This window comes from Streptopelia decaocto (assembly GCF_964273445.1).
Source record: "Streptopelia decaocto genome assembly, chromosome: 6".
Classification (NCBI taxonomy): Eukaryota; Metazoa; Chordata; class Aves; order Columbiformes; family Columbidae; genus Streptopelia; species Streptopelia decaocto.
The window spans coordinates 43,939,800-43,967,022 of record NC_138660.1 but is presented as its reverse complement, the minus strand read 5'-3'; the positions used below and the strand labels follow the sequence as shown (position 1 = coordinate 43,967,022).

The following is a 27,223-nucleotide window of genomic DNA, read 5'->3' as shown; positions in this document are numbered from 1 at the left end:
AACACAGATAATTTAATTTTCCTGGAGTTCATGACTGCAAATTGCCGGAAGAGATGATGAAGAACATATATACCTCTAGGTGCTGGAGCCTCCTCTTTTCGGTGAACAGTAGAAATTTCTTCTTCTATGTGTATCTCCTCATAAACTTCATGTACTTGAAAGATATTAGTTTAAACACTTAAATTAACTTAGAATATCTTCAGAAAATGAGACAATGTGACAGACAACAAATATAATCAAATATTTAAGCTCACATTAAGATACACAGGTCTACTTTATATCTACCCTCAAAATTATTTCAAACAAAGGAAGACAAAGATCTCATATTCTACCCTGATGCAACCTCTGCAGCTTGCCAGAAGAGAGATGTGTGCGATATCTTAAATTGGGCTGCTTCCTTGACTGCAAAGAAATAGGTCCTGTCTCTCTAAGCTCTGTCACTTATTCTATTCCTTTTATTTTCCCCTCAGACTGATGTCAAGTAGCAGGGTCTCTTGCAATTCCCTCTTTTGCACATAAAGCTAATTTTCCCCTTATGAAAAACTAAAGGTGATATAATTCTTTTTAATTGATTTTATACTGTTGCAGCTAACTAAAGCTGATAACTAAACTCTAGTTTACAGTAGAAAAAATGTTCTCAAAATAATTAAAAATTTATCTATGAAAACATATTTTTTAATCCTTCAATACCTACTCAAATATATTATACCTTTAAAGTGTGAAGCTTCTTCTTTAGGTAGAGCAGGAGGTATTTTTTCTTTGCGGACAGCTTTCTTTGGTACTTCAGGAACTTAAAAATATTGGTTTATTTTAGAAATTTACACTAGGACACAAGTACTACAGATTTATCAAACAACAAAAAAATTCTACTAGAAAAACATGAAAATATATGGTATTAACCTGTGAATACAACTTAACAACTTCACTGTTTTTCTAACTCGTAGCACTTACAGGTCTGAATTTACTCTTCTCTGAAAAGATAGTACTTTTTTCAAAAATTTCTTATCAAAGAATTTTTAAGAATTTTGGCAATTTAACTTTTTTTTTTTTTAATTTTGAAATTTCCTATAAAAGCAAGGTAAAACTCCAGAGTGATTGACTAGATAATATGTTTCAAACATCTACAGAGGTCTTTAGCACTGGAATTTTATTACAAAGCTATGTTTTATGAAAAAAAAAAAAAGTGGCTTTATATTTTGTCCTGATTTAAAGTCTAACCTTAATTTTGACATTATTAAAGTCCCTGACAGGACTGCAAAGAGTGCTTCTGCAAAGAAGCTTCTGCCACAACCTTTTAGATTTTTTAAAGTATATTGTCAGAAAAAGTATTTTGGGAAAGAGAACATGAGACAAGAAGTCAAAATAATATAAGGCTAATCCCTGGCCCTGCTATGAATTTCCTGTCTACTACGTTTCTTTGTATTTGTCTAACTTTGCCTTTTTAACTTTTAAATTCTTGATGCAGCACATATTAATCTGTTTGAAAAGCTGCTGAGACAAAACAAAAATAAGAATTTCTATAAAATGTTCCTTAAATTTGTTTTCCTGAATGATGAATTACTCTGTCTTATTAATTGTTCTTTATTTGAACATATGAAGAAAGATTTTTTTTTAATTCTTTGTAAATGGTTGCAAAATTATTACATTTTTACTTTCTGATCTCCCCCTATGTATGCTCTCTAAGATAAAAACAGACAGACAAGATTTACCCTTGCAACAAGAGATCAAATGGAAGAAAGCAGTGTATATAGCACCTGCTCGTGTTGTTCAAGAAAAACAAGCAGGTTGTGTTTCTCATTTGGTGCCTCACTTTTGAGACTAGAGAAAATCCACTTGGAGGTCATGTACCTTTAGCTGGAGGAACTTCTTCTGCAGGTACAGCAGCAGGTATTTTCTTCAGTGGGACAGTTTTCTTTGTCACTGCAGGTACTTCAAAGATATTACATTTTTTTTAAGAACACTATAATATACAAAACGTAAATAACAAAGAAGCAATGACAGACACATAGCGTCTATGGAAACATTGGAATGTACACATTAAATAACAGATTAGTACACAGATGGAATGACGAAGATGAATAACTAATTTGTAGGGATCACATTGCTTCATAGATGCTTGAGTAATTGGTGTACCTTTAGCTGCTGGAGCTTCTGGTTCACTAGGAATAACAACAGGGACTTTTTCTTCCATTGGAACTTCTCTGTAAACTTCAGGTTCTTTAAAGATATTAGTTTATTTAACATATTTTAATATTATTTACAAGACAAGATTAGAAAGACAAGATATAATGCAAAAAGCAGACATGTATATGGACAAAGAACTGCATAAAGTATTTAAATATCTCATTTCAGCCTGATCATTTACCTGCTATTGCTAGAGGTGACCATTCCCAATTCGTAAAATACAAGTTTACAGAAATATTTCATTTTCTAGTTACTTAGTTCTATTTATTAGATAGAAATTATAATTGAAATTCACATGTCCTCATCTAGCGTTATCTATATCCCAGCTTAAAATGTAATTGTCTTAACTCAGTATGGCTGTTGAACCAGCATCTACTTAAGTTCATTTATTTGGTCCAATGTGGCTAACGTGCTTGCCTGGATCAGAGACTTAGATTCTCTCCTATTTGGATTTATTTCTCCCATTAATAAAGAAGAAAAAAAAAAACACATTAAAAATGCTAAACTACAACTAAATTCAGAGGGAGAGTCTCAAAGACACAGATGGAAGTTACTTTTAAATAATTAAAAAAATAATTGAAAATGTCTCATATTTTACAGAACAATCTAGAGCACAAACTGATATATTCTCTGCAATTTACTGTTTGGTAGATGTGTCATTGATGTACCTTCATACAAAGGAGGCTCCTCTTCTCTGGGAATAATGGTGGGTACTTTCTCTTCAAGGAGAGCTCTCTTATGAAACTCAGGAACTTCAAAGATATTAGCTTTCTTTTAGTAACCTCAAAATACTTTTCAGCTTTTAAAATCCCAAACAGAAATAAACCCAGAAAACTAAGTTCTTTGGAGGTCCCCAATACTGTGTCTTTTCAATACTGAAATATTATTCAGTTCTAGAACTGTCTAGCTGGAACTAATAATTATGTGAATAAATTTATATCTTCTGCTCTGAAAGAACATAAGCCATTTCCTTTTGTCACTGCATTGTCTTAATTTTCCTTCTGATATGTGTAACAGCTTTAATGGTTTTAACCTACTAGCTGTTGCCCTATTACTTCCTCATCAATATGACCTTCATAAACATATTTACTGTTTAGTATGTGCATAGCATATATCTGAAATGTTTGCCTCCGAGTTTTCAGTTTCTCAGTGAGAGCTAAGTCTGCACTTAGAGACTCTTGCCATGGTGTAAAGAACATGAGGATCATTTTAAAAGATGTTAGTTAGGAAAAATGATGGAAATATTTCCTTTCCACTAAATCTCATATCAAAAGTTCCTTTACCTTTCATTGGTGGAACTTCTATTTCAGTTGTATGTGTAGGTTTCTTTTCTTCAGGGACAGTTATTTCAACAACAGCTGGCCCTTTAAGACATAATTAACTTTTAGGGGTTTCAAAGGTGTTTGGAAGAAGTTAGAAGAAGAACAAATCTAACAAGGAAGAGTCATAAAACAACAAAGGATTAAATGCTCCTTGAAAGGACATCTATGTTAATTTTGAAGGTTAGGCAGAAGAATAACGTATTAAAAATATTCTTGAAAGATGGCCATACATTTGGATGGCAGAATCTCCTTCCCTTTCAGAAGAAACAAAAGTATTATTTCAGAGAATCACAGAATGTTAGTGATTGGAAGGGACATCAAAAGATCATCTAGTCCAATCCCCCTGCTGGAGCAGGAACACTTAGATTTCTTTCTGAACTACCTTTATATGTAGCTTAGCAACAGAACACAGATTTTTTTTTAAAGTGACTCACATTTTTTCAACAAATGACTTGAAAGAAACAGACAAAAAATGACTCAGTCACAAACAGTTGGAAAAAAACATCATGAGGACATAAAACATATACACATCTTTCTCAACAAATAATGAAGACCAAAGACTGAAATCAAAGTTCATAATTCACGAGGACAATGCAGACAAAGTATACCTTTAGCTGGGGGAGGTATTTCCTTTTTAGGAACAGCAGGTAGCACTTTTTCTTTTGGAACAGGTTTCTTCGGCACCGCTGGCACTTTAAAGACATTGGTATTTCTTTAAGAACTTTGGCAGTATGAACATTATGCAACAGAAGTTAAACGAAAAGCAAACAATGTAAAGCATGGCTTTGCAGGCCATACATCTGGACTATTTTGCTCGGATTCACATAGCTAGAGTATTCAATATTCACTAAAACAAAACATTGCTCTTGTTGGGTGAATTTTTGACTGGGATAAGTCTTAACAATTAGGTTTCATGAACTATCAGCTCTAATTAATGCCAGCTGGGAATATGGTAAGGCTTTAATTTCATATCAACTAACTCCAAGTCTTTAGGCAAAAAACCCCACAACCCTTCCCCACTGATTTCATTCTGATAATTTGTATGAGAAACAACTATAGAAGTTAGCACAAAATTAATTTCTGGCAAATTAAGTGCTCTGAACAGAAAATTGTAGAGCTGTAGACTAGTACAGAAGCTCTACTAGCACTGACACTTGCTATTCATTCTTATCTTTTGTAGAGACTGACACAGAGAACATGTATTAAGATTATATGTGCTCCAGCACATCATCAGGTTTCACTGATATGGCACTATAACTCAACAGACTTTTATTAATTTATTAATCTGCTTGTTTTCAATCATTATCTATATAATGTCACTGATATTGTAATGGCAAGAATTAGATCTTGATGGTTAAGCCTACACTTCCTTTGTCCTCAAAAGTAATTTGCCTCAGTTTTGATTTATTAAAAACCAGTATTGTTTTAGTAACTTAATCCCTGTCTTTGACTGTACAGTGAAAGAAAATTAAGGGTCTAGCAGTCAAATCAGAACAGGTAAATGACTGGATTTGGTGATTCAGAGACTCAGGCTAAGTTTTCAAATGTATCTAATAGCTCATGTACCTTTAGCTGGTGGAGCTTCTTTTTTAGGAACAGGAACAGGTACTTTTTCTTCTGGTAGTGGCCTTTTAGGCACCTCAGGCACTTTAAAAATATTTCAGTATGGATTTTAAGTTATTTATGAGGAATTACAAGAGACACAAAGACAGCAAGCAAAGCAATCTCTTATTTGTAGAGGAGCCATCTGAACATATACACACAGCCAAGTGAACAGCCCCTTATCTCAGAGTTCTTGAGCAATGAAAGTTAAAGAATATCAGTGTACATCTTTCTGGTGCATTAGTTTGGCATGAGGGATCCTACAGACCTACATGAGTAACTTAGGGGAGCTAACCTGTACACAGGAAACAAATACTGACACATGAAAACATTTAATTCAGGCTGAGGCTGAACTGCATCAGAAAATTATAATTTACTTTGCTTGTCTCATATCTACACTAGCTCTTGGGTAGTCAGATTGGGAATCCTCCCATTCCATGCCAAAGGGAAGGATTCCATAGGAAGGAGTAGAAGAGATAAAATCATTGAATGAATTTATCATTACCAGCAACAGACACACATAAGACTACAAACAGGGAAAAATATAAAGAAACACCCAAAGGAGGCCTAAGCAGTAGCTGGGAACACAGCAAACTGTAAGAATAAAGAAATCATGACATGATGTACCTATAGCTGGCTGGATTTTGTAAGCCTCCTCATATACCTCCTCATATTTCTCATAGATCTCTTCCTTCTCCTTAAACTCATACTTCCCATAGACATCTTCTTTCTCCTCAGCCTCCTCTTCATATTCCTGTTCCTGCATCTCCTTGTATCTCTCAGGTTCTTCAGGTTCCTCATATGCTTCAATTTCTTCAGTTTCAGGAACCTCGAACTCTTCAATACTTTCATATGTCTCATACTTCTCATACTCTTCATATGCATACTCATACTTCTCCACCACAGGAGCGGGTGCAGGGACTTTTTCTTTCCGGACAAGTTTCTTGGATACTTCAGGCACTTAAGAAACAGTATTATTGTTACTACCTTACAATTATATTATATATTTTTTTTTTTCCCTCACACTTAGTCAAGGCAATCTACATAGAACAGAAAATGTACATGATAATCACAAGCATAAGCTACGTTCAAATATAAGAACATGTTCCTGAAGCAGTAAATATATTATAAAAGATTTTAGGAATGAGTAGGAAAACCAAGTCTTTAGGAGGAATAAGAAGAAATATATCCGTACCTTTAGTCGGTGTTGGTTCTTTGGGTTTGGGCACAACAGCTGGAACTTTCTTTTCTGCAACAGCTCTTTTATGCACCTCAGGGACTTTAAAGACATGGATTTCATTTTAGGAATTTAAAAAAAAACCACCTTAAAGCAGTATAAATAAAAAAGCACAAGAAACAGAGCTTTATGCTTCTACAATGCAAACATTTATAATTAAGAGTTCGAACATAAATTCCAACAGAAATCTCATATGACAACGACAAAAGTTAGAAAGAAGAAAGCCAAGAGTATTTTTAACATAAACATTAATTATAATCAGAGCATATATACCTTTTGCAGCTGGAACCTCCACTTTTTCAGGGGTGGCAACAGGTGCCCTCTCTTCAGGAGCAACCTTCTTAGGCATCTTTGGTACTTTAAAGATAGGACCTAACTTGAGTGTTCTTTCGCACAATTTTTAAATAGACACAAACCCATAAGCTTACAAACAGCAGAACAACAACTTACAAACAAATGGTACAGTGACAAATATAATATAAGATAGACATACCAATAGTATAGTGACAAATACAGGAGTGACAAACTCAACATGTATGAAGAATGTAATGTATTATTGATAACAGCATTTACAAACTGTGATACCTTTGGCTGGTGGAGGTGGCACCTTTTTAGGAACAAGTTCTTTCTCTTCAGGAACAGGTTTCTTAGGCATCTCAGGCACTTTAAAGACATTATTGTATTTTAAGAATGTAATCAGCCAGTAGTACGAGAAAGACAACAGAAAACATATACAAACATAGTGAAATAAGAACTGATCTGCAGAGCGTATTTAAATGTTTTAAAGATGAAACAGAAATTAGAACAAAAGACATTTTATATCCAAAGACAGACTTCTTGAACAAATCAAATAAATTCAGAGGTTATTCTTGCTAGGAATTTGACAAGTACTCTGAGACATCAATACAGAAAGACAGCAGGGACACAAAACTAACACAAATAACGAACAAAATAAAACAAATCAGAGACACCGAATGAGAACAATACATAGTTTTCTTAGCTATTTATTCATATACCTTTTGCTGGAGGAACCTCCAGTTTCTCAGGAGTGTGTACGGGTATTTTTTCTTTTTGGACAGGTTTCTTAGGAATCTCTGGCTCTTTAAAGATATCATTTTGCAAACACATTTTAAAAGTACATTCAGAGCATTACAAACACAAAGAAAAACATGAAACAAGATCACAACCTCTTCAAAATGATAATGAAGATTTACATACAACTTAGAACAAGAAATAAAGATGAATTTTAGTGAACCCAAAAGATATAATGAATAACTTGCAAGAAAGGTCATGTACCTTTTGCTGGCATAGATTCCTCTGGAACACTTTCCTCTTCTTCCTCAGGAACAAAAATGGGAACTTTTTCTTCAGGCACAACTTTCTTTGCCACTTCAGGCACTTTAAAGATATTATTTTAAGAACTTTACTTTCACAACATGCCAAAGAAAAATTCATAACCTAAACCACAAGGACACCAACTTTAAAGTAACAACAGTAATAAGTAAGAAGGGAAGGTATTAGTTGTTTTCCGCTCCCTGAAAACAGGTAAGTACAGTTGGGTTACAAGGATGATATGAGAATTAGCTCTTTTGCCCAATTTTTAATTACACAGCATCATTGCTAACGGAAAATATTAGCAAGATATGCTATAAATGAGATGTAGAAGATTATTAGTATCTAATTTTTTAATAAAAAACTTCCAGTGTCTGCTTTTCATTTTTTTTTTTTTTTCTAAAAAACTCAGCTGCTGAGGTAGAATTTGCTGAGTACCAAAGGATGATCTCTGTAATAGTCTGCCTCCACTTTAGAGTTCACATTTGGGTTATATCTTCCGGTTACTTTTATGGTCAGTTGTGATTTGTTTTGATTTTTATATAATTTAGCTAAAGGGTTTGAGCATACTCTCAAGGTACACGTCAGAATGATCTCCCTGAATTGAAGAGAGTAAGGCCCATAAAATATTACTCCAGGCATTTTGTTTAAACAAAATTTAAATTAAACATTAGTTCTGAACAATGATATCACAATGAATTCTTTCACTCGAAGCCATCACTTAAAATGGAAAACAGGGAGATCATTCAATGCCCGATACTCAACCCACTCAAGTTAATACCAATAAATAGACAATCAACCCCTGTCTGAGACCTAACGCTGCTCACTACAGGGGAGAAGAAGGGGGCCAGAACCAAGGATCTCACTTTACATGAGTATAAATTGATTTTTAATTTTTGGTTCCAACGAAATACGAAAATGTAAGGGAGAGCAATTATCTGCATAAACCACAATGTGATATACCTTTAGGTGGTGCAATTTTCTTTACTTTAGGAACAGCAACAGGTACTTTGTCTTCTGGGACAGCTCTCTTGGATACCTCTGGCACTTTAAAGATATTGTTTTGATAAGAATTTTTCAATTACTTTTAGAGCATCAAAACTACTAACACCACGGAACAAAGTGACAAAGACCAACAAGATGAAGAAAACCCCACTCAGAACAACAATTAACGTTTACAGCCAGCTTACAACAATCAAAAGAGATGAAGATCTTTTAACGAATGGAGTGAAGCTCTCTGATAACTTTCAAGAAGGAATGGTGTACCTTTTGCTGATATCTCTGGAACAGCTTCCTCTTCTTCTTTAGGAACAAAAATAGGCACATCTTCAGGAGGAGATCTTGGTATTTCTGGAACTTCGAAGATAGTATTTAATTGTAGAAAACTTAGACACAACATCAGAAACTGAGAGACAACTTACACAGAAGCTAGGTATGGGTTAACATTCATCACAAACTGCGAAAACACTTCAGTTAAATTCTAATAACGAACATACAGAAACAATAAGAAGAATCATCCACATGATAAGTTATAAGAAGAGATACCTTTCGCTGGTGGAGGTGCTGGCTTTTTATGTACAGGGACAGGTACCTTCTTTTCTGGAATTTTCTTGGGCACTTCAGGCACTTCAAAGACATTTTTGTTTAAGAAATTGATTTTCAGTGTAACGCAAAACATATTAAAGTGATAGCTGTACAACTGATATTAAGATAACTACACAAATGTGGTAAAACTTGTTTATGAAAGATAACATTGATTTTTATCCACAGATTTATGCACAGGTGTAAACACACAAACATACAGACTATAGCATTACAAACATGTAGTAAGGCTAAGGAGGAAGTCTGGCTGTTTAGGTACATTGTTTATCTTTGGAAGCATCTGCTTTCGAAACAGCCTATGATTTTAAATAACTTAGATATATAAGATCCAAAAGACTAAGACAATAGTAGACACAAACATAGAAACTTTCAAAGTGTAGAATAAGTGTGACAGCCAAGACAAACAGAAACAGCCATAATACAGCGTCCTGATCGAAAATACGTCAGTGAGTGGTCCAACAACACAGTAGGACGAGGAATGAGACTGTTACTTGCAGTCTTCTAAAGCTGAAGAAACCGAACTAGAATTACACAGTTGAACCAGAAACTGGTGTACCTTTGGCTGGTGGAGGTTCTTCTGCTTTTTTAGGCACTGGGACAGGTACCTTCTCTTCTGGAACAGGTTTCTTTGGTACTTCAGGCACTTTAAAGATATCGTAGTGTAAGAATTTCATTTCTGAACCATAAGGTAAAGAACAATGATATGAATCAATAAAGTGGAATGACAAAGAAGAACCATCAGAAATGGAAAACTCTCTTTACATTATATTAAGAGGGAAGGTGAACAAAGATCAACTTTTAAATTTTTTTTTTTAACAAATTCAGTCAAGAGCTGATATACCTTTGCCTGGTGGAACTTCCTTCCTTTTTGGTACAGGAACAGGAAGCTTCTCTTCTGGCACAGGTTTCTTTGGCACTTCTGGAACTTAGTAAGATATTATTGTAAATTGAGCTTGGCACAAGACTCTTAAAACACCATGACGTACAAGCCAGTAACACTAAACAATTGAACACAAACACAAAGAACCACAATTCTTAAGAGCAACAATCCTTTTACCATCCTAGTATCTAACACAAATGAGAAGATAAGTGGTGTCTAGAAGACCGCTCTGATCACAGCTAATGATAAGTTCAAATACCTTTAGCTGGGGGAGCTTCCTTCTTCGGTACTTGGACTTTCTTTTCAGGTACAGGTTTCTTCAGCACCTCAGTCACTTCAAAAAGATTATTTTGGTTAAAAAATAATCCACAAGCTATTCAAAACAGAAATTAAACTAAAAAGACAGCAGCACAAACATTTCATATGAAGAGTCCCCTCCAAAAAGAACAGAAAAAAGTAACGATCAAGTAAGGCATCTGAAAAATACTGTGAATTGTATATTCAGAGGATGTCTGCTAACATAAAGAGATGACATATACCTTTTGCTGGAGGAGCTTCTTTTTTCTTCAGAATAGCTATTTTTTCCTCAGGAACAGGCTTCTTGGGAACCTCAGGCACTTGAAAGATACCATTAATGTTTTAGGTATTTACTTCTAAAACAACAGGAACATACAGTATCAGCAAGCAACACAAATACATACCCAAAACATATAGCTATGATTTAACGTGGTTTGATCATGAAGACAAAATAAAATAGCAAACAGATCACATTAACTGCTATTATGTCCATTCTCCTTACTCAGCCATTGAGGCCATCAATAAAAATGTTTTTAACTGATCAAAAGATTGAGTTAAGACATGGTTTAACTTTTTAGAACCATCTATTAAAGAAGACTAAGTGTCATGGTGGGGGAACTTGGTAAGATACAATTTTATTTTTTCCTCCAAAAAATTTTTGGAGTTGTAATAAACAACTATTTAATTGCTGTATTACAAATTTTATGGTTTTATTACTTCTTATTTTCCCCTAAAGCTATGATCTTAATGCTTCTTAGGCATATAATAGGTTGCATCTGATCATGTTCAATAAGCCAAGTTTTTATGTTTTGAATATGTATTGCTGATTACATTTTCTTCCTCAGAAATTTCCAAGTGCTTCCCACATGTAAAAAGCAATTATATCAAGTTTATAAATTGATTTACTTCAAACACAGAACTATAAACTCATTACAAGCACCCAGTAGTTTACACCACACTTTGTTGCGTAATGGCAATGTTTGTGAGTGGTTTACTTAGATGAAAAAAAAAATCCTGACTCTGCTGAAAGCAACAGATTTTTCCTTTAACTGCAGTGAGGCAAAGGTCTCAAAATGTGTTTTAACTTTTTTTTTTTTCACTCCAAAACCCACAAATACCCATGCAAGTTTTATGATGGCAGGAGAATATTCCAACTGGCTCTGAGCATACTGAAGAAAGTTTGGAGCACTTACGAAATAAGCTTAACTAGTATGATAGAGTCAAAGGAAACTTTTTCTAACCCTAATCTTCTTGTTCAGGACTAACCTGGCTTTTGCAGTGTAGAGCCTGGCCTCTTCTAGTGCAAACAATGTTAATTATAGTTTTGGCATTCGTTAATTTGTTACAAGAAATTCTGAACTTTTTTTGGGGGAAGACGCTAGGAAATTTTTTGAATCGGGACTGGGAAATATGCATTTTTAAGTACTCTTAGATGGTTATGTAATTTTGGAAAATCAGATATAGTTAGTGTATATCTTTATATTACAATATAGAAAGGCTATACTACCAAGGCCTTGGCATGACCCAGTTGTCCTCTCTAATTAGTGAACAGTATGTTTATCCTGTACTAACAATGTTCAAAATTTACACCAGCACCATAACAATTATCCTAAGGAAAACACCTAAAACAAAGTGTGTTTAAATATGGCGATTTAATAGAACTTTTATATCTTTCCTTTCCACGAAAACATATTATTCCCTTCAAGAAATAAATAAACCACAACTCTAGGGTTTTCAAAGATTTCTGAGAGGAAGTCAATGTGACTTGTGTTCCTAAATCACTTATTTTCAAGTACCCTACCTGTTTTCTAGATAAATAGATATTTGTCTGCAATTGCAGAATTGTCATAAATATTTCTAAGTATTTCAAGTATAGTCTGAGGACTCATATGAATAAAGCTCAGACTTTATATGAAAGAAGAATGAACATGTATGACATGGAACATTGACATTCATATAGGTACTAGTAAAGAGTGGACATACAGCCATAGCACATTTTCTACACTACATACTAATGAATAAATATCTTGAAAAAAGGCAGAGTGTAAAGCACACTGGGACACACTAAAATAAATCTTCGGTACATTAATAGAATGAAAAGATACTACTGTTTCTCACACAAATCCTAGAATTCAAGTATACCTCTAACTGGTCGTGGAGCCTCCTCTTCATACTGGGGAATTTCTGACTCTTCCTCCTCATATTCAGGAACTTCCTGTTCATAATAAGCAGCTGCTTCTTCATAATGGGTGACTTCTTCCTCTTCATATTGAGGAACTTCTTCATACTGAGGAACTTCCTCCTCATAGTGACTAACTTCTTCATAATGGCGGACTTCCTCCTTGTAATGGATTACTTCTTTCTCATATCTGGTGGCTTCTTCCTCTTTGTATTTTGGAATCTCTTCTTCCTCTTCATACTGAGGAACTTCAACATACACTTTTTCTTTTCGGACCACTGTCTTGCGTACTTCGGGCACTTAAAAAGATATCAATTAAAAGAATCTTAAAATTTAGCACATACCTCTTACTAATATTGAGGATCACAAGACAGTGTCAAATAAGGATTAAACCAAATGAAGAACATTCCATAGAAAACAAATCAGCATTCACTGTACATGGAACATATAAGACACGAAACACATTTATAGCAGATTTCAAGACTCTATCCAGTATACCTTTGGCTGGTGGTCTTGCCATTTTTTTAGGAGGATACATTGGTACTCTTTCTTCAATGATAGCCCTCTCTGGTACATCAGGCACTTAAAAGATACAGTACATTTACATTTAAGAATTTTTTAAAGTGTTGTTTAAAAACAAAAACATTATTGGCAAGAAGCACAAAAAGATGTCTCACGAATACATGGTTGATAAGTAAAAGACAAGTGTGCTTATTGACATTGGACATGTAATTATGGAAGCCATTAGGCTGCTATTCAGTTAAGTAAAAACAAACATTTCAAGATCTCAATATAAGCAACTGATCTGATTCCTGCTTCATCCACTGCTGTCAGCAGGGAAGTTAAGATTGCTAATGGGCAGAACTCAAAATTCAAATTCAACCAATTACAAAATCCCTAAATCCCTTTGTCCTCTGTGGCAGCCGGTCTCCACAGCACTATCTGAGTAATAGATCAAGAGTCCTCAATCACTGGTAACAAAAGACTTGCATAGGAAACTCTAGATGAAGAGGGAGCACATAGAGAGAACCCCTGTGATTGACTGACAATGGATAAGAGCTCTATTTTAATTAAAGGCAAAAGAATTAATTGCTCAGCGAGGAAGGTATTTTTCCTCTTCTGTTGATTGCTTCACAAAGTGGCTTGTTTGCTCAGGCACAGCAAGGGGCCATTGCCTATGAGAGCAGGAAAATTTCCAAAAGATGAAGGTGTGAATATGTTCAGGTTTTATTCAGAGAAGAGTGCACACTATGTTTTAAGCAGCATATTCTGTTTTTCAGAAGAGTGGTGCATAGGTCTTGTCTTCTGAGGCAGTAGTCTTGGGAAATTTTTGACCAACCTAATGGGAAACTGCATAGAAAATGACCCTAGAATTTAACATCTGGGAGACAACTAGACTTGCCATGTTAGAGAATAACTTGGATGTTTTCTTAACAGATTAGAGATCATTTTGGATCTTAAGAGATGGAATCCATTCTGTCAGTGAAAGATTTGAGAATTTCTACATGCTTTCTTCATGACAAGGTACAGTGAGCTGTATGAGCAGCTGCCAAAAATCTTGATGCTTGCTAACTGGATGTTATTTTGGGGGCAATGTGAAGACTGACCAGCTCTTCAAATATTTTCTGGCAGAGGCCTGCTTGATATTTAATTGTAAGCATTGTGCATGAGTGCTGCTTTGGGATTCTTTTCTCCTAGCTACAGCACTTCTATTTGGTAGTAGCCATTGGGAGAACTGTTGCATTTAATGTCCTTCTGCTTTAACCTTTTTTTTGTTTTGGTTTCTTTTTTTTTTTTGTTCTTCCAGATCAGCCAGCATATTACCCTACAGAAAGCCAAAGTTCCTTTTCCATCCTCCTCTTAGTACTCACAATGTGCCTGTCCCCTATCATTCTCCAATAGAGACTAAACAGATTACCTGACTTCACACTGATGTATTAATCCTTCACTATATGAGTATGATAATTATGTTTATCAACAGAAGCAGATCTGAAAGTAGTAAATATGAGGCATCTTGTAGCTCATTTTTCACAAATCAATAGATCGCCTCCAAAAGTGATTCTACAAGCTCTGCATTCAGGTTAAACAGGTGATCTTCATGGAACATGAAATTGTGTTTTGTTGTCTTTTTTTCCCCCCACCCCTTTTTTTTTTCTTTTTTTTTTTTTTTAAACTAAACGACAAGGTGCAAATCTTGACATAGTATGCTTTTAGCCCGTTCATACCTGCGTATGAAATCTCTTCTTCTGTGTGAAGAGAAATGGATACTTCCTCTGACATAGCCCAGTGTTCTTCTTCTGTTGATACTTCAAAGACAGAGTCTAACATTAATATTTTTCTCTGGTGCAATATTATGTACAATAATAAATATCCCATTTGGGTTTTTTAAAAAAAATAGTTCATGTTTCCTGACATCTCCCACACCCAGAGTAACTGGGAAAAATATGTCTCTAGTGTTTCTCAAAGACTCTGTTAAGGTTTCTTTAGGACTACGGTGGAACATAGTGCGGGACTTGGTAGCGTTGGCTTAACAGTTGGACTCAATGATCCTAAGGGTCTTTTCCAACCTAAATGATTCTATGATTCAAACATTACAATTTCAAGAAAGGTGCCAAATGAGCAGGTTTGAAGCTCTGGCGGTATTGCATGAGGACAATCTGTTCATGGATTAATCCAGGGGCAGGAGTACCTTCTGGTGGTGGAGACACTTTTCGTTTTGGAACAGCAATGGATACTCTTTCTTCTCTGGCAATTTTCTTCGGTGCTTCTGGCACTTTAAAGATAGTAATTTTAAGAATACTAAATTCTAAAAGAAATCACGTACTTTCTGAAGTTATATGAAAGAATTATGGACAGACAGTTATGGAGAAATAGTACACAATTACATAGCAAAGATACTTAAAAAACCCACAACAATCACACCAGACATACAGACATTTAAACATAAAGACATTTAAATTAACCAAGAAAATTACCAGCTGAAGCTTTAATGCATAGTAGCTAGATATGCATCAAATATTTTGAAGACTACTATTTTAGGGGTTTCCAGGAATTAATTCCCCAGATAAATTAGATACTTTGAACCGCCATGCAATTTTAGTAACAGCAAAAATATAGTTAAATATTAAAATAATATCTACTAAAATTATACATATAATATTAGAATAATAGATATATAGACCAAAACACATCAAAAAGCAAACAGTCTATTTGCACATCATGAAGTAAGATTCAATGACTGAAAGTAAGATGTTAAGTAAGTTGCCTCTAGTCTCTTCAGAAACTAACCCACAGAAGACCACACATAGAGGATACATAACAAAATCACTTTTCAAACACAAAGAAATCACAGAAACAGAGCACACGTTTGTAAGTTTGAAAGCCTTCACTGAATATTGAAAATGTCATAAAACATAACTTTCTTTCTAAATGTGATCATATTTATTTAACTTCAGTGAGTAATGTCTTCACTCGTCTTTCCAAAGCTCTTAAGCAGCCAGAGCAATCTATGTAGTTGAACAGCGGTTAGTAAAAGCATGGAATGCAGGTGTGTGACTGTTCTATGTCACCTTTTGCATTCTCTTGCAGCACAAAGACTAAGGTCATTTTCATTTATAATCAAATCAGGACAGACTGGGATTTGATTAACCAGGCAGATGGTAAGTATGATGCCTGTGGATATTTGGTATTTAGAAACCTTCTCTACTTTCAAAAGACCTTGTATACCTTCAGCTGGTGGAGCTGCCACTTTCCGAGAAATTGGAACAGGTACTTCCGCTTCTGGCATGGGTTTCTTGGGCACTGCTGGCATTTTTTTTTAAAAAAGAGTTGATTTTAAAAGATTTTGAATTAATCACAGTTTATGAACATAATCAGATGACAAAACACAACTGCAGAGACATGACGTTTCTTCAGATCAAATACAAAGAAGACAGCAAACACTGAACATTTCAGCTTGTGTTGGAGAATTAAACACTACAAATATAAATGAGTATTCTGAAACAAGACTCCTCTCATGTAGCTCTGAAAAAATTATATACCTCTTTTTGGTGGAGCCTCCTCTTTTTTAGCAACTGCAACTTTTTCTTCTGTGATAATTCTCCTGTGCACTTCAGTCACTTAAAAATAATAAGTGTAGAATTGCAATATTTGAAATGCAGATATATGTAAGTTTTTCCACTTAAACTGATTTTTTTTAAAAAAAGAAAATACTAAGTAAACTTCAACAGCAACAAAAATGAGACACCGCAGAAGACTGTACTTTACAGCCATAGCACAAAGATAAATAAATAGTCAAAAGAAAGGGGAAGAAGCAGGCAGAAGTTACAGAACCTAACAAACAAGTAGAATGCCTAAACACAAATATTGTAAGGCCAAACAAAAAAATCTCCATTATAATAATATTCTCAGTTTGTTTACCTTTGGTTGATGGAGGTTCTTCAACTTCTATCTCAAAAGTGGGCACTCGTTCCTCTGCAGGTTCTTAAAAAAGATTGTGCAACTTTAGAAAATCTGTTTGATTTCACCAACAGGTATAAGACAAAACATGAAATAAGACATAAATGTCATCAAGACGACACAGGCCACATTGTAGACAAAGGGACATAAGTACATGTTTAATGCTGAAGATATTTGATATGAGAGATATATTTTTCATCAACATGCATATATATTAAAGATGGAATGCAGTAAAAAACCCCAGATTTTTGCAACAGGAACAAACCACTGATATACCTCTTGCTGGTCGAGCCTCCATTTTTTTGGGCACAGGGACAGGTACTTTCTCTTTAGGAACTGCTTTCTTATGAACTTCAGGAACTTCAGAAAAATTAGTAAGATGAGAAGGAAGATGAGAAAGAATATTAAGGTGTAATACTTATAATTGTCTACTGCATCACAATGTGTTTTCCTAAGTTAATATAAACAATACTTTTCATAGTACAAGATGGAATTTGAAATAAGCATTCATCACTGGAAATGGACCCACATCAACACATACAAATAAGACAGTAAGACAAACATAATCCCCTTGAAGATACATCACCCAGAAGAGGAACTGTTTTATACCTTTAACTCTTGGAGCTTCCTTAGGGGCAGCTGGAACTTTTTGTTCAGGTACAACAGTCCTGCGCTTCTCATGCACTTTAAAAGATTACAATACATAGTTTTACAAAGAGGAATAGTATCACTAACATGTACACATTTACTTAATACAAAAAAAAAAAACAAAATACAAATGGAGATAAACATATAGTGGCAACATAACACTCAGAATGATGAAACAACCAATATTTTGTAATGAAAAGAACATATACCTTTAGTGGGCGGGGCTTCCTCTCTTTTAGGAACAGTTACCCTCTCTTCTATGTAGTAAGACTCTTCTTCAGTCACTTAAAAAGAGTAAAATTTAAAAATACTTGAGTTTAAGTATTTGACATCTATTACTGTCTTTTTGGCTCTGGTAAGCATCAAAATAATTGTAGGACAAGAATAAGTAGTGTACTTTACTAACACACACCTCTGGCATTACAAAATCTACATTCAAACCATCCTGCTCCTTCTGAAGCCAATGGAAAAACTTCAAGCAACATAAATGGAATGGAGATTGAACTCTCGTCTTGTATTTCTATGAAATTTTAAAATGCTCAATATCTGAAGTACTAGATCAGTACTTTCCATTCCTCTGTCTACTAGTTCATTAATGTTGGAATCTGTTCACTTTGAGAAATAAAATACCGAGAAAATTCCCTGACTAAAGCCATCCCTTGAAAATACTTTCTATGGTGTCAGTTGTAGCAGAAGTTGAGTCAATCAGTATATGTTACTGTCCTTCACAGCTTTGTTTTACCACCAATAAATTTACAGGTGGAAAAAAATTAGTCAGTTTACAATTAAATGGTCTGAGGACTAAGAGTGTACTATGATATTCTGAAGGACCTTTACTTCATCCAGGGAACCTGGTGGAAGAGGAATTTCCAACAGAGAACTTTTGTAAAAGAAAAAAGTAGGGCTGATAATTCCAATGTCCAAGAGATACCTCACTATTTTCATGGTATCAAAACAGGGTTAACAACTACACTATTAAAAACCATGTATTAAAAATCATAAACATTCTTAGCATTAAAGTTTATAAGATATGAAAAATATTCATATATTAGTGAATTTTTCTTTATGAATAGAGTAGATATTAATCCACACTATTTTTAGCACAAAACAAAAATTGTTTTGTTTTGTCTAGTATTCCTGAATTGTGGTTGTACCTTCAGAAATCTCTTCTCTGTGAAGGGAAATAGACACTTCCTCCGGTTCTTCTTCAGCCCATTCTTCAACTGTTGGTTCTTTAAAGAAAATTACTAGTTTTAATATTTTTGGTGGGTGGATGGATGGAGGTAGGGAGGGATCGATGGATGGAGAAGATGAAGACCATTTCTTACAAGTTCTACATGACAATCACACATATGCATACCATACAGAAAGTGCTGTGCACACATTTGTATGATTTGCTCTACATTATGTGTTTTGTCCATGCCTCATGTACCCTATTGTGTGCTGTTGTATCTCTCAAATATCTTTCACTGGTCAACTGTATGTCCATCAAAATCCTTCAGCACCCTAAACTTCCCCATCACAACAGCTGAGGGGGGTGGGGAAACAACAGTCAAAGACTTAGAGGTTGCTCCTTGATCCAGCCACATGAAACTAAGAAGGACAGGGTACATCAAGAATTGAAAGGAAAGTCTGGCATGTGCACATCTACAAGTGCAACTGTATCAGAGAAAACACCAACTTGTTCTGGGGTAAAAGGTTAATTTGCAGGAGACAAACAGAAATTAACACGGCGTGTATCAATATGGATATATATTTGCTTGTTCATATTTTAGATAGATAACTTCCATATCTGTTTTTAAAAGCTCATTTCTGTTTTTTTAATAGGATATGTAAATTATTAATGGGATTTAAAAGTGGTCAAGATGTTTATTTCAGTTACCTTGAAGCAGATATTTTGTGGAATTATACTAACTTAAAATAACTGATTCTCAACGTTCCCGGAGTATGAAAATGTGAACTAAAAAAGCTACTGACACTGCAGAGAGAAATAACATTGTTACCTGCAGGGGTACAGAGAGCTTTGTAAGGAGTATGACAAATTGATGGTTACAGGCTTAACTAGTGGAGTCTAATCTAACACTATCCATCCGTATTTCTCACTATGATTTCATGAGAGACTAATCTGAAGCTCACTGTATTCAGTGCTAGAGTTTCCACACATGTCCCATTCAAGAGTAGGATCCTGGCACTGAAGACTGAAATGGTACATGGTGCTCAGGAGTCTCTTAACAGTCTCTAAGCCTGTAAAGCATTCAACACAAAACTCATACAAGACAAGTAACACAAAATTTTTGTGTATTTTGATCTTAGTCTTAGAACAACAGACTTGTCTACAGCAGAAGTTTCTCTCTATTGTTTGTTTGTAGTGTACCTTCAGGTAGTGGGATTTCTCCTGGAATGGCAACAGATACTCTTTCTTCTGTTATAAGTACTCTTTCTTCAAAAGTGGCTTTCTTCTGCACTTCAGGCACTTTGAAAGATAATATTAAATGTAAACCTTTCTAATTCCATTGTGAAAACAATGTTGCAGAGCACTGTATCTAAGTTTCCAAAGAATTGCTTAAGGGTACTGAGCACATAACACACAACAGAGATTCAATATTTAGATGTAAAATTTTGTAAGTATTGCACAACACATACGACATACTGTAATGACTCACTGTCACTAAATCAGAAGAGTAGAATTCACAGGGGAAGCACAAATCAATGACAATACAGAAAAATACAGAACATAGAAACAGAATCTGAGAAACAGCGTACTCTTTCATTCTACTGGAAAGCATACCTTTAGCTGGAGGAGCCTCAACTTTTTTAGGAGCAGCGGGAGATACTTTCTCTTTAGAGACAGGTTTCCTAGGAACTGCAAGCACTTAAGAAAAAAGTACTTAGTTTTAGGATCCATAAAGTGCAAAACTGACAAAAGCATCAACATAACAGAATTGGATCATTCAAAAACATTACACATGGACATGTTTTGCTAAAAAAACCACAACAGCTGAGCAAGCTGAGACAAATGAAATGTTCTACAGACTACAATAAATGATATTACAATGAACATTACTGTACCTTTTGCAGGTGGAGCTTCTACTTTAGGAACTTGTGATATTTTTTCTTCTGGAGCTGGCTTCTTAGGTACTTCTGGCACTTCACAGATACAAACGATAATAATATTAAGTAACTATAATTACAGGTGTTTTAAGACTTCATCTAAAGCACGGTTATCCACAAAACTGACACAAAAGATACATAACTAATGTAACTGACATACAACTAAATCCAGATTCACTTAAAAACCAAAACTGGACATAAACAAGATGCTTAAGATAACAAGAAAAGAATGTTATTTATTTAAATGTACCTTTAGGTGGTGGAGGTTCCTCTCTTTTTGGAACAGCAATTTTTTTCTCTGGGGGAGCTCTCTTAGGCACCTCTGGCACTTAAAAAAGATAAAACGTAAGCTAACTGAATTTGATATTTCAAAGATTTATTGGACTATTATAGGATTTCATTAATTCATTTATAAGAGTATCAAGACACACTACAAAACACGTTCATACACTTAACGTAGAAAGGTATGAGACAAGAGCAACATATATTTGAAAAAGAAGAAAAAAAAAAAATCAATCAAGAGCTTTAAGACTGATTTCTTAACTGAAGAAAGAGCTGCTGAAGTGTATTACCTGGCCTTAAGCACTCTTACATATGCACGTAGACTTACACATTACAAAAAACCATCAGTTTCTAACACAAACATGCTTACATACAGGCTAACAAAAAACAAATGTTTAAAAGATATTCAACAGGTACATGAACAGTCCATCACTAAGTATATCATCAGCACTCAGAGATTCTGCTTTGGGAACAGGAATGTGTACTTTTTCTTCAGCCACAGGTTTTTTTGGTACCTCAGGAACTTCAAAGGTATTAAAATTTGTTTAAGAAATCTTTCCAAGGCTTTTGAGTTTGTCTTAGATGAGAACAGACATACAACATAACACACAAAGACTATAACATACGCTTATACTGAGAAGTGAATAGAATTTAGGGAAAGAGCACAATAGTACAGGACTGGTTAAAGCCCACACTCAAAAGATGTTGTACCTTTTGCTGGGGGAGCCACCTCCTTTTTAGCAACAGCAACTTTCTTTTCTGGAACAGGTTTCTTAGGGACTTCAGGCACTTTGAAAAACATTATCAAAGTGAGAGAGGATTAGTTTTTGGACCACTTACCCAGATTTCAGTAATCCAAGATTGCTTTACAGAACATAGTGTCTGGACAAGGAGCTGAGCACTGCGACACAATACAGTGTACAACAATACAGTGGACGTACAGTGGATTACATGGGAAAAACACTATAATACAGTATATAATTACAATGTTAACATTGCTGCACTACCACCTTTCACAGCACGCTATTGAAGTAAAACCATGCTACCCTTGCCTGCAAAAGCCACACAACCTAAGTACAAACAACAAGGACAAGATTGTTAGGAAAGAGAAGGGCCAAAGCTGAGACAAATGCAAGCTGTAATGTAAGTTATAGCACAAATAAAAAAGTGAAAGTATGGAGATAATGGAGATAATGCAAAACCAAAGCCACAAAGAGAGTAAAACCACAAACATATTCAAGAAAACAAGAAAATAATATAACAAAAGATATTTTGTTTGTTTTCTGTTTTGGGTGTTTTCATTTTTGTTTGGTTGGTTGTTTTTTTTACTAGGGCAGAAGAAATACCTTTAGCTGGTGGAGCTTCCTTTTTAGGGACAGGAATGGGCTTTCTTTCTTCTGGAACATGTCTCTCTGGTATCTCAGGCACTTTAAAGAGATAGGTGGTGACAGTAAATGTATTTTGTAACTCACAGTAGGCTACTTTCAACACACTGGGTAAGCCAACAATACACATCAAAAAACATGATCTTTTATCAAACAGATACAATATGCTCTTCTCAAGGAAAAGCAACTTGAAGAATTATTTAAAGCAGAGGTGAAGAAGAATTAGATTTAGAAATGCAGTAGGGCTTGAACTTTTGAGAATAGAACCATACTGAGACGGAACAAACTTGGTTCTGATACACTATCCTTTGGCAAAGAGTGGTACAGGCAGATAAGTTCAGAAAAATGGAGTGCCTGATGATACAAAGACTTTATTCACCTTCAACGTGAGGGATCTCCATTTCTGCAGAAATAATTTCTTCTTCTTCCTCCTCTTCGACTTCATGTGCTACAATAGGAATTTTGAAGATATTAAATTTGAAGACAGGAAATATTAATGTCCATAGCAAATCTGAAAAGCTTTTAGGAACCTATTATTGTATGTCCAGTATACAAAGGTCACTGAAACACATATGCTAACAGGTAAAAAAATTTCATCCAGAAAACCAACAGCATGTGCAAATCTCACAATTAGTTTTGATTAGCTATGGAGTCTGATTGTTTTAAACATCTTAAATATTGATTAGCCTCTCATTCTTAATCAATCTACCTTCAATTGGGTAAACAGCTTCAAAGAATCTTTCTTCGACTGTTTTCTCATGCTCTGTTGGCTCTTCAAAGAAAAGCATTTAAACAGTGTTAAGATAAAATAGTTGAAAAGTTGACATCTATTAATCTAAAGAAAATTGAGGCTGCATAACACAACAAAAAGAAGCAATGCAGAGTGAAAGACAAATATACAATGTGTCTAAATATGTAATTTGCCATACATAAAAATAGATTAAAATAAAATCTAGTAAGATTGAAAGATTGTTTTGATTTGGGTGCACAGATTTTTGGTTTTGTACATACCTGTGACATATGAATACTCTTCTTCTCTGTGGACAGAAACTGACATCTTTTCTTCTGAAACAGCCCATTTTTCTACTGTTGGTACTTTAAAGATAGGATTTTGGTTTAGTATTTTGTATTCTAGATCCAGATTAGTGGTAGTCAGCATGTGAGTTTTTATCAAATCCATATATTTATTGCACATTTAAGTTTTAGACATATTTAGACAGTCAGTATTCATATTCTAAATACTGAACACAAACCAAGCATACAAGTATAATATTTAGTATCTGTTAAAGACTAAAGACACAGACACTTTTAACCTGAAAATTTAAAATAAATTCATGCACAGGTTTTTGGAAATAGTATTTCAGAAGAATTCCAAAGGTGGTTCTTCAAAGTAATTTGGGGGCACTCTGCCATTATTATGTAAGCATAGGCCAGCAGGCAGAATAGATTAAGGAAAAGCTACATCACACTGCAATATCCTGTAGGCTGTTTAAACAAGAATCAAAAGGCTAGCCACAAACATGTTAAAAACAGACTTTATGGAAGACAAGAGCATGGTACACATACTATTCAAACACAGAGGGTAGTCACAGCACAACTGGTACAATAGATTCAGGTACATACACACAGGCCCACATATTCACAAGAAGCACAAGAACACACAGGCTGCTGGAAAAAATGTAAACTGAAATTCAAAGATGCTGATCTGTACCTTCCTTTTTCATAACTTTTTCCTCAACGATCACTGGTGCAGGTTTTGGTGGTATAACTTTCTTGGTAACTGTTGGCATTAAGATTTTGTTAGTCACATATTTAGCAAAGAGATCAAAATAAGTCTATATCTATCTAGCAATGATGTTGAAAAAACAACAAACAAGATATACATAATCCAGCTCAGAAACTAAGCCAGGCTGCTTGGAACCATGCAAAGCAGAGGGAATGTGTTTGCTCCTTTTTATTGCTGCCTTCTAAAGGGTCTGTGTAATTCAGCACTTTTAGGACACAGGTAATATCCTGACACACATTGAATTGCAGCCAACAGACTCCTGCTGCAGAATGCGAAATGTTATACAAGAGGAGGTGGTTGCCAAGAGAATAAGGATGCACTTTTACTTCATAACTGAACAATTAACCAAGACATCTTGGTAGACAGTTCAACATGGAAATCTGAGGAAGGTTGGGATTTCACATCTTCAGCTTAGAGTGAAACATACAGTTTCACCCAGTGCAATTTCACACTCCCTTTCTTAAAGCATTGGTAGTTAGCATCTGCATTTAGTATTTTTCTCTAAGAGGCTTTTCATCTTCCTTTCGTACAATTCAGCAGAAGCTTTTATTAGACGTTTCAAAGACTGAAAAATTGATCAGACCAATGTTAAATGAAGACAAAGCATATGCAGATCAGCTAAGTAATGAGAGCCTCTACTTTCATGTAAAGATGACATTAAAGTAACTAAACAGTAGTTACCCTCAGACCGTTTGACTTTTTCTTCTGCAACCTTCTGAGTGGTTATCTCCACTTTTTCATCAACAGGCATCTTGACAACTGTAAGTGATTCAGATACATTTATTGTTTAGATCATCTTGTAAATTACTTTCTGGACACAAACCAGGTAGAACTACCTGTTTTCTCATTTGGGTTGTTACAACCTTCATGCATCCTGTGCATTGTTCAGTGCATTGTTCACTCGTGGTGGACAGTGGTGGTAAAAGCACTTGTGAAACAGGTGTTCAGGCCCACCCTTCCCTAGGAGATATGCAAAGATCTAAATGGATGACACTTCTAAGAAGTACAGCATATACTGGCTCAAAAGCAGCACCCATGCCAAAGGTTAATCTACAGTGAGAAGGAAAGATAACTGAAGCTCAGTTTGACTTTGCCAGAAATTCTTGGTTTGCTTCAGCCACCATTGACACTATTCTCTCTCTGCTCAGAAATATGAAGTGGAAGAGAGGAAGGGTTGACATGAGCCTTACTCTTGCCACAGTCCAACATAAAGAGAATAACCACCACTGTTCAGCTTGAAGGAGATGCATGAGAGAACTTAATCTGCATGTTCCTGTTAGTTTTGCAGGAAAGTCATACCTTTATGGACTGTTACTTCTTTCTTTTCCTTCTTTTCAGCTGTAATTGCTGGTGGTTTTCGCTCAGGCACAGGCTTCTTAGGAACCTCAACCACTTCAAAAATAATAATGTATCTTAATGATGAGAAATGCATTGTCTAAAGACTTGATACACACAAAAGTTGTTAGTAATGACATTATAAGTTTATGAAGTTGAAAAACACATATGGAGTTTTGCAGATCCAATCATTGCAGTAAAATCTGCTGCCTATTTCCAAGCAATTAATGTGTGAAATATTTAACCTTAATCAAGTTAATCTAGAATTCATGAAAATGATAGAAGAAATACCCAAAACAACTAAAAATGACATCTCTACTTACAAACAACTCATAATATGTATTAAAGATGTCTTAATCTGCAAAGTCTACTGGCAACCAAATTATAGTGTATGAATTTCTGTCTGCAACTACACCTCACCATATTAGAGGCCAGTTAAAACTTGGGAGCATATTAAGGTTCAAGTTATTGTAAAAAAAAAAAAAAAAAAAAAAAGAAAAAAAAATCAAAGAAATGCAGCCTGCCTTAAACTTTTGGGCCTTAGTAATAAATGTGAGAAAAGAGAAGAAATATAATGCTACAATTACTAAAATACCTTCTTCATGAATGACTCGTTTTTCTTCATAAGTCACTTCTCTTTTCTCATAAGTTTCTTCCCATTCCTCTTCCCCTTCATCATAGCCTTCTTCCTGGACATAATAGTCATGGTCTTCTCCATAATCTTCTTCCCATTCTTCATAAATTTCTTTTGGTTTTTCATATATTTCCTTCTTTTCTTCATGAATCTCTTCTCTCCTTGCCATGGATGTGATTTTGATCTCTTTGGGCTTCTCTGGCAGCACCTCAGGAACTTAAAAAAAGATTATTGATATAGTAGCCTGGAATTTGCAAGGTGTATTGGATGTTCACAGTTAATGAAATTATTTCACACTCACAGGTGGTTTAAAGATGCAACTATTTTTTAAGCAGTCCTAATCAGCTTGGATTTTAAATGTGTATGTTTTGAACATAAACACAGAAGATAATGCGAAACAAATTACCTTGTTTCCACAATTTTTTTTTTTTTTAAGTTTTTTTAAAAAAGGAAAAAAGTTACCTTTAGGTGGTGGGACTTCTTCAGGACCTTTTTTAACCACCTTTTTGGAGACTTTCTTTACTGGAACCTTTTTTTCTGCTTAAAAACAACATATTTTTAAATTTAAATTTTTAAAAAATCAAAACAAAACAACCCAACAATCATAATGAAACATGTAAACACTGCTCAAATACTTTAAGTATTCTTACCCAGCTTTTTCTCCTCTGGTGGTGGAACAAGAGGTAGAAGAATAGGAATAGGGGCAGCTTGTAGGAAAAATGAAATATTTAGAATAAAATGTGAGTATGATGTTTTCTTGTAAGTGAAGAAAAATCCTAGTGCATTTGGAAAATAGATGAGATGATTTTATTGCAGCTGCAGAACAAGAGCAAACATGGTGCTCATTCTGACACTTCACTGTAGCTGGAAGAATATATTTTGAGAGGGAATCCCCAGTCTACCACTATTTGAACCCTGAGGTTTCTCAGCTTTATTTTCTTTACTGCCA

General features: G+C 34.8%; 1 protein-coding gene across 6 annotated transcripts in view; it reads right to left on the bottom strand.

The window, feature by feature from the left end:
- LOC309441494 (titin-like) overlaps positions 1-27,223 on the bottom strand; it is a 242,725-nt gene that overhangs the window by 125,597 nt on the left and 89,905 nt on the right. The window contains exons 78-124 of one of the 6 annotated variants that reach the window (XM_082056179.1): positions 26,925-26,981; positions 26,737-26,814; positions 26,236-26,490; positions 25,605-25,697; positions 24,987-25,064; positions 24,231-24,299; positions 23,531-23,614; positions 23,229-23,291; positions 22,899-22,967; positions 22,481-22,561; positions 21,846-21,923; positions 21,103-21,180; positions 20,811-20,888; positions 20,530-20,613; positions 20,116-20,214; positions 18,896-18,973; positions 17,951-18,025; positions 17,703-17,777; positions 17,370-17,453; positions 17,055-17,117; positions 16,676-16,753; positions 16,362-16,439; positions 15,325-15,408; positions 14,861-14,941; positions 13,134-13,217; positions 12,599-12,934; positions 10,699-10,776; positions 10,419-10,493; positions 10,121-10,204; positions 9,836-9,922; positions 9,223-9,303; positions 8,944-9,033; positions 8,641-8,724; positions 7,642-7,743; positions 7,362-7,445; positions 6,931-7,008; positions 6,619-6,702; positions 6,304-6,387; positions 5,736-6,068; positions 5,073-5,153; positions 4,115-4,198; positions 3,468-3,548; positions 2,853-2,936; positions 2,134-2,217; positions 1,849-1,929; positions 710-790; positions 74-154 (exon numbers count right to left, since the gene is read on the bottom strand). In XM_082056179.1, the coding sequence (XP_081912305.1) occupies positions 74-154; positions 710-790; positions 1,849-1,929; positions 2,134-2,217; positions 2,853-2,936; positions 3,468-3,548; positions 4,115-4,198; positions 5,073-5,153; positions 5,736-6,068; positions 6,304-6,387; positions 6,619-6,702; positions 6,931-7,008; positions 7,362-7,445; positions 7,642-7,743; positions 8,641-8,724; positions 8,944-9,033; positions 9,223-9,303; positions 9,836-9,922; positions 10,121-10,204; positions 10,419-10,493; positions 10,699-10,776; positions 12,599-12,934; positions 13,134-13,217; positions 14,861-14,941; positions 15,325-15,408; positions 16,362-16,439; positions 16,676-16,753; positions 17,055-17,117; positions 17,370-17,453; positions 17,703-17,777; positions 17,951-18,025; positions 18,896-18,973; positions 20,116-20,214; positions 20,530-20,613; positions 20,811-20,888; positions 21,103-21,180; positions 21,846-21,923; positions 22,481-22,561; positions 22,899-22,967; positions 23,229-23,291; positions 23,531-23,614; positions 24,231-24,299; positions 24,987-25,064; positions 25,605-25,697; positions 26,236-26,490; positions 26,737-26,814; positions 26,925-26,981 (4,461 nt within the window). The remainder of the gene's footprint in view (positions 1-73; positions 155-709; positions 791-1,848; positions 1,930-2,133; positions 2,218-2,852; positions 2,937-3,467; positions 3,549-4,114; positions 4,199-5,072; positions 5,154-5,735; positions 6,069-6,303; positions 6,388-6,618; positions 6,703-6,930; positions 7,009-7,361; positions 7,446-7,641; positions 7,744-8,640; positions 8,725-8,943; positions 9,034-9,222; positions 9,304-9,835; positions 9,923-10,120; positions 10,205-10,418; positions 10,494-10,698; positions 10,777-12,598; positions 12,935-13,133; positions 13,218-14,860; positions 14,942-15,324; positions 15,409-16,361; positions 16,440-16,675; positions 16,754-17,054; positions 17,118-17,369; positions 17,454-17,702; positions 17,778-17,950; positions 18,026-18,895; positions 18,974-20,115; positions 20,215-20,529; positions 20,614-20,810; positions 20,889-21,102; positions 21,181-21,845; positions 21,924-22,480; positions 22,562-22,898; positions 22,968-23,228; positions 23,292-23,530; positions 23,615-24,230; positions 24,300-24,986; positions 25,065-25,604; positions 25,698-26,235; positions 26,491-26,736; positions 26,815-26,924; positions 26,982-27,223) is intronic. The other 5 variants (XM_082056180.1, XM_082056181.1, XM_082056182.1 and 2 more) reach the window with 5 other exon arrangements.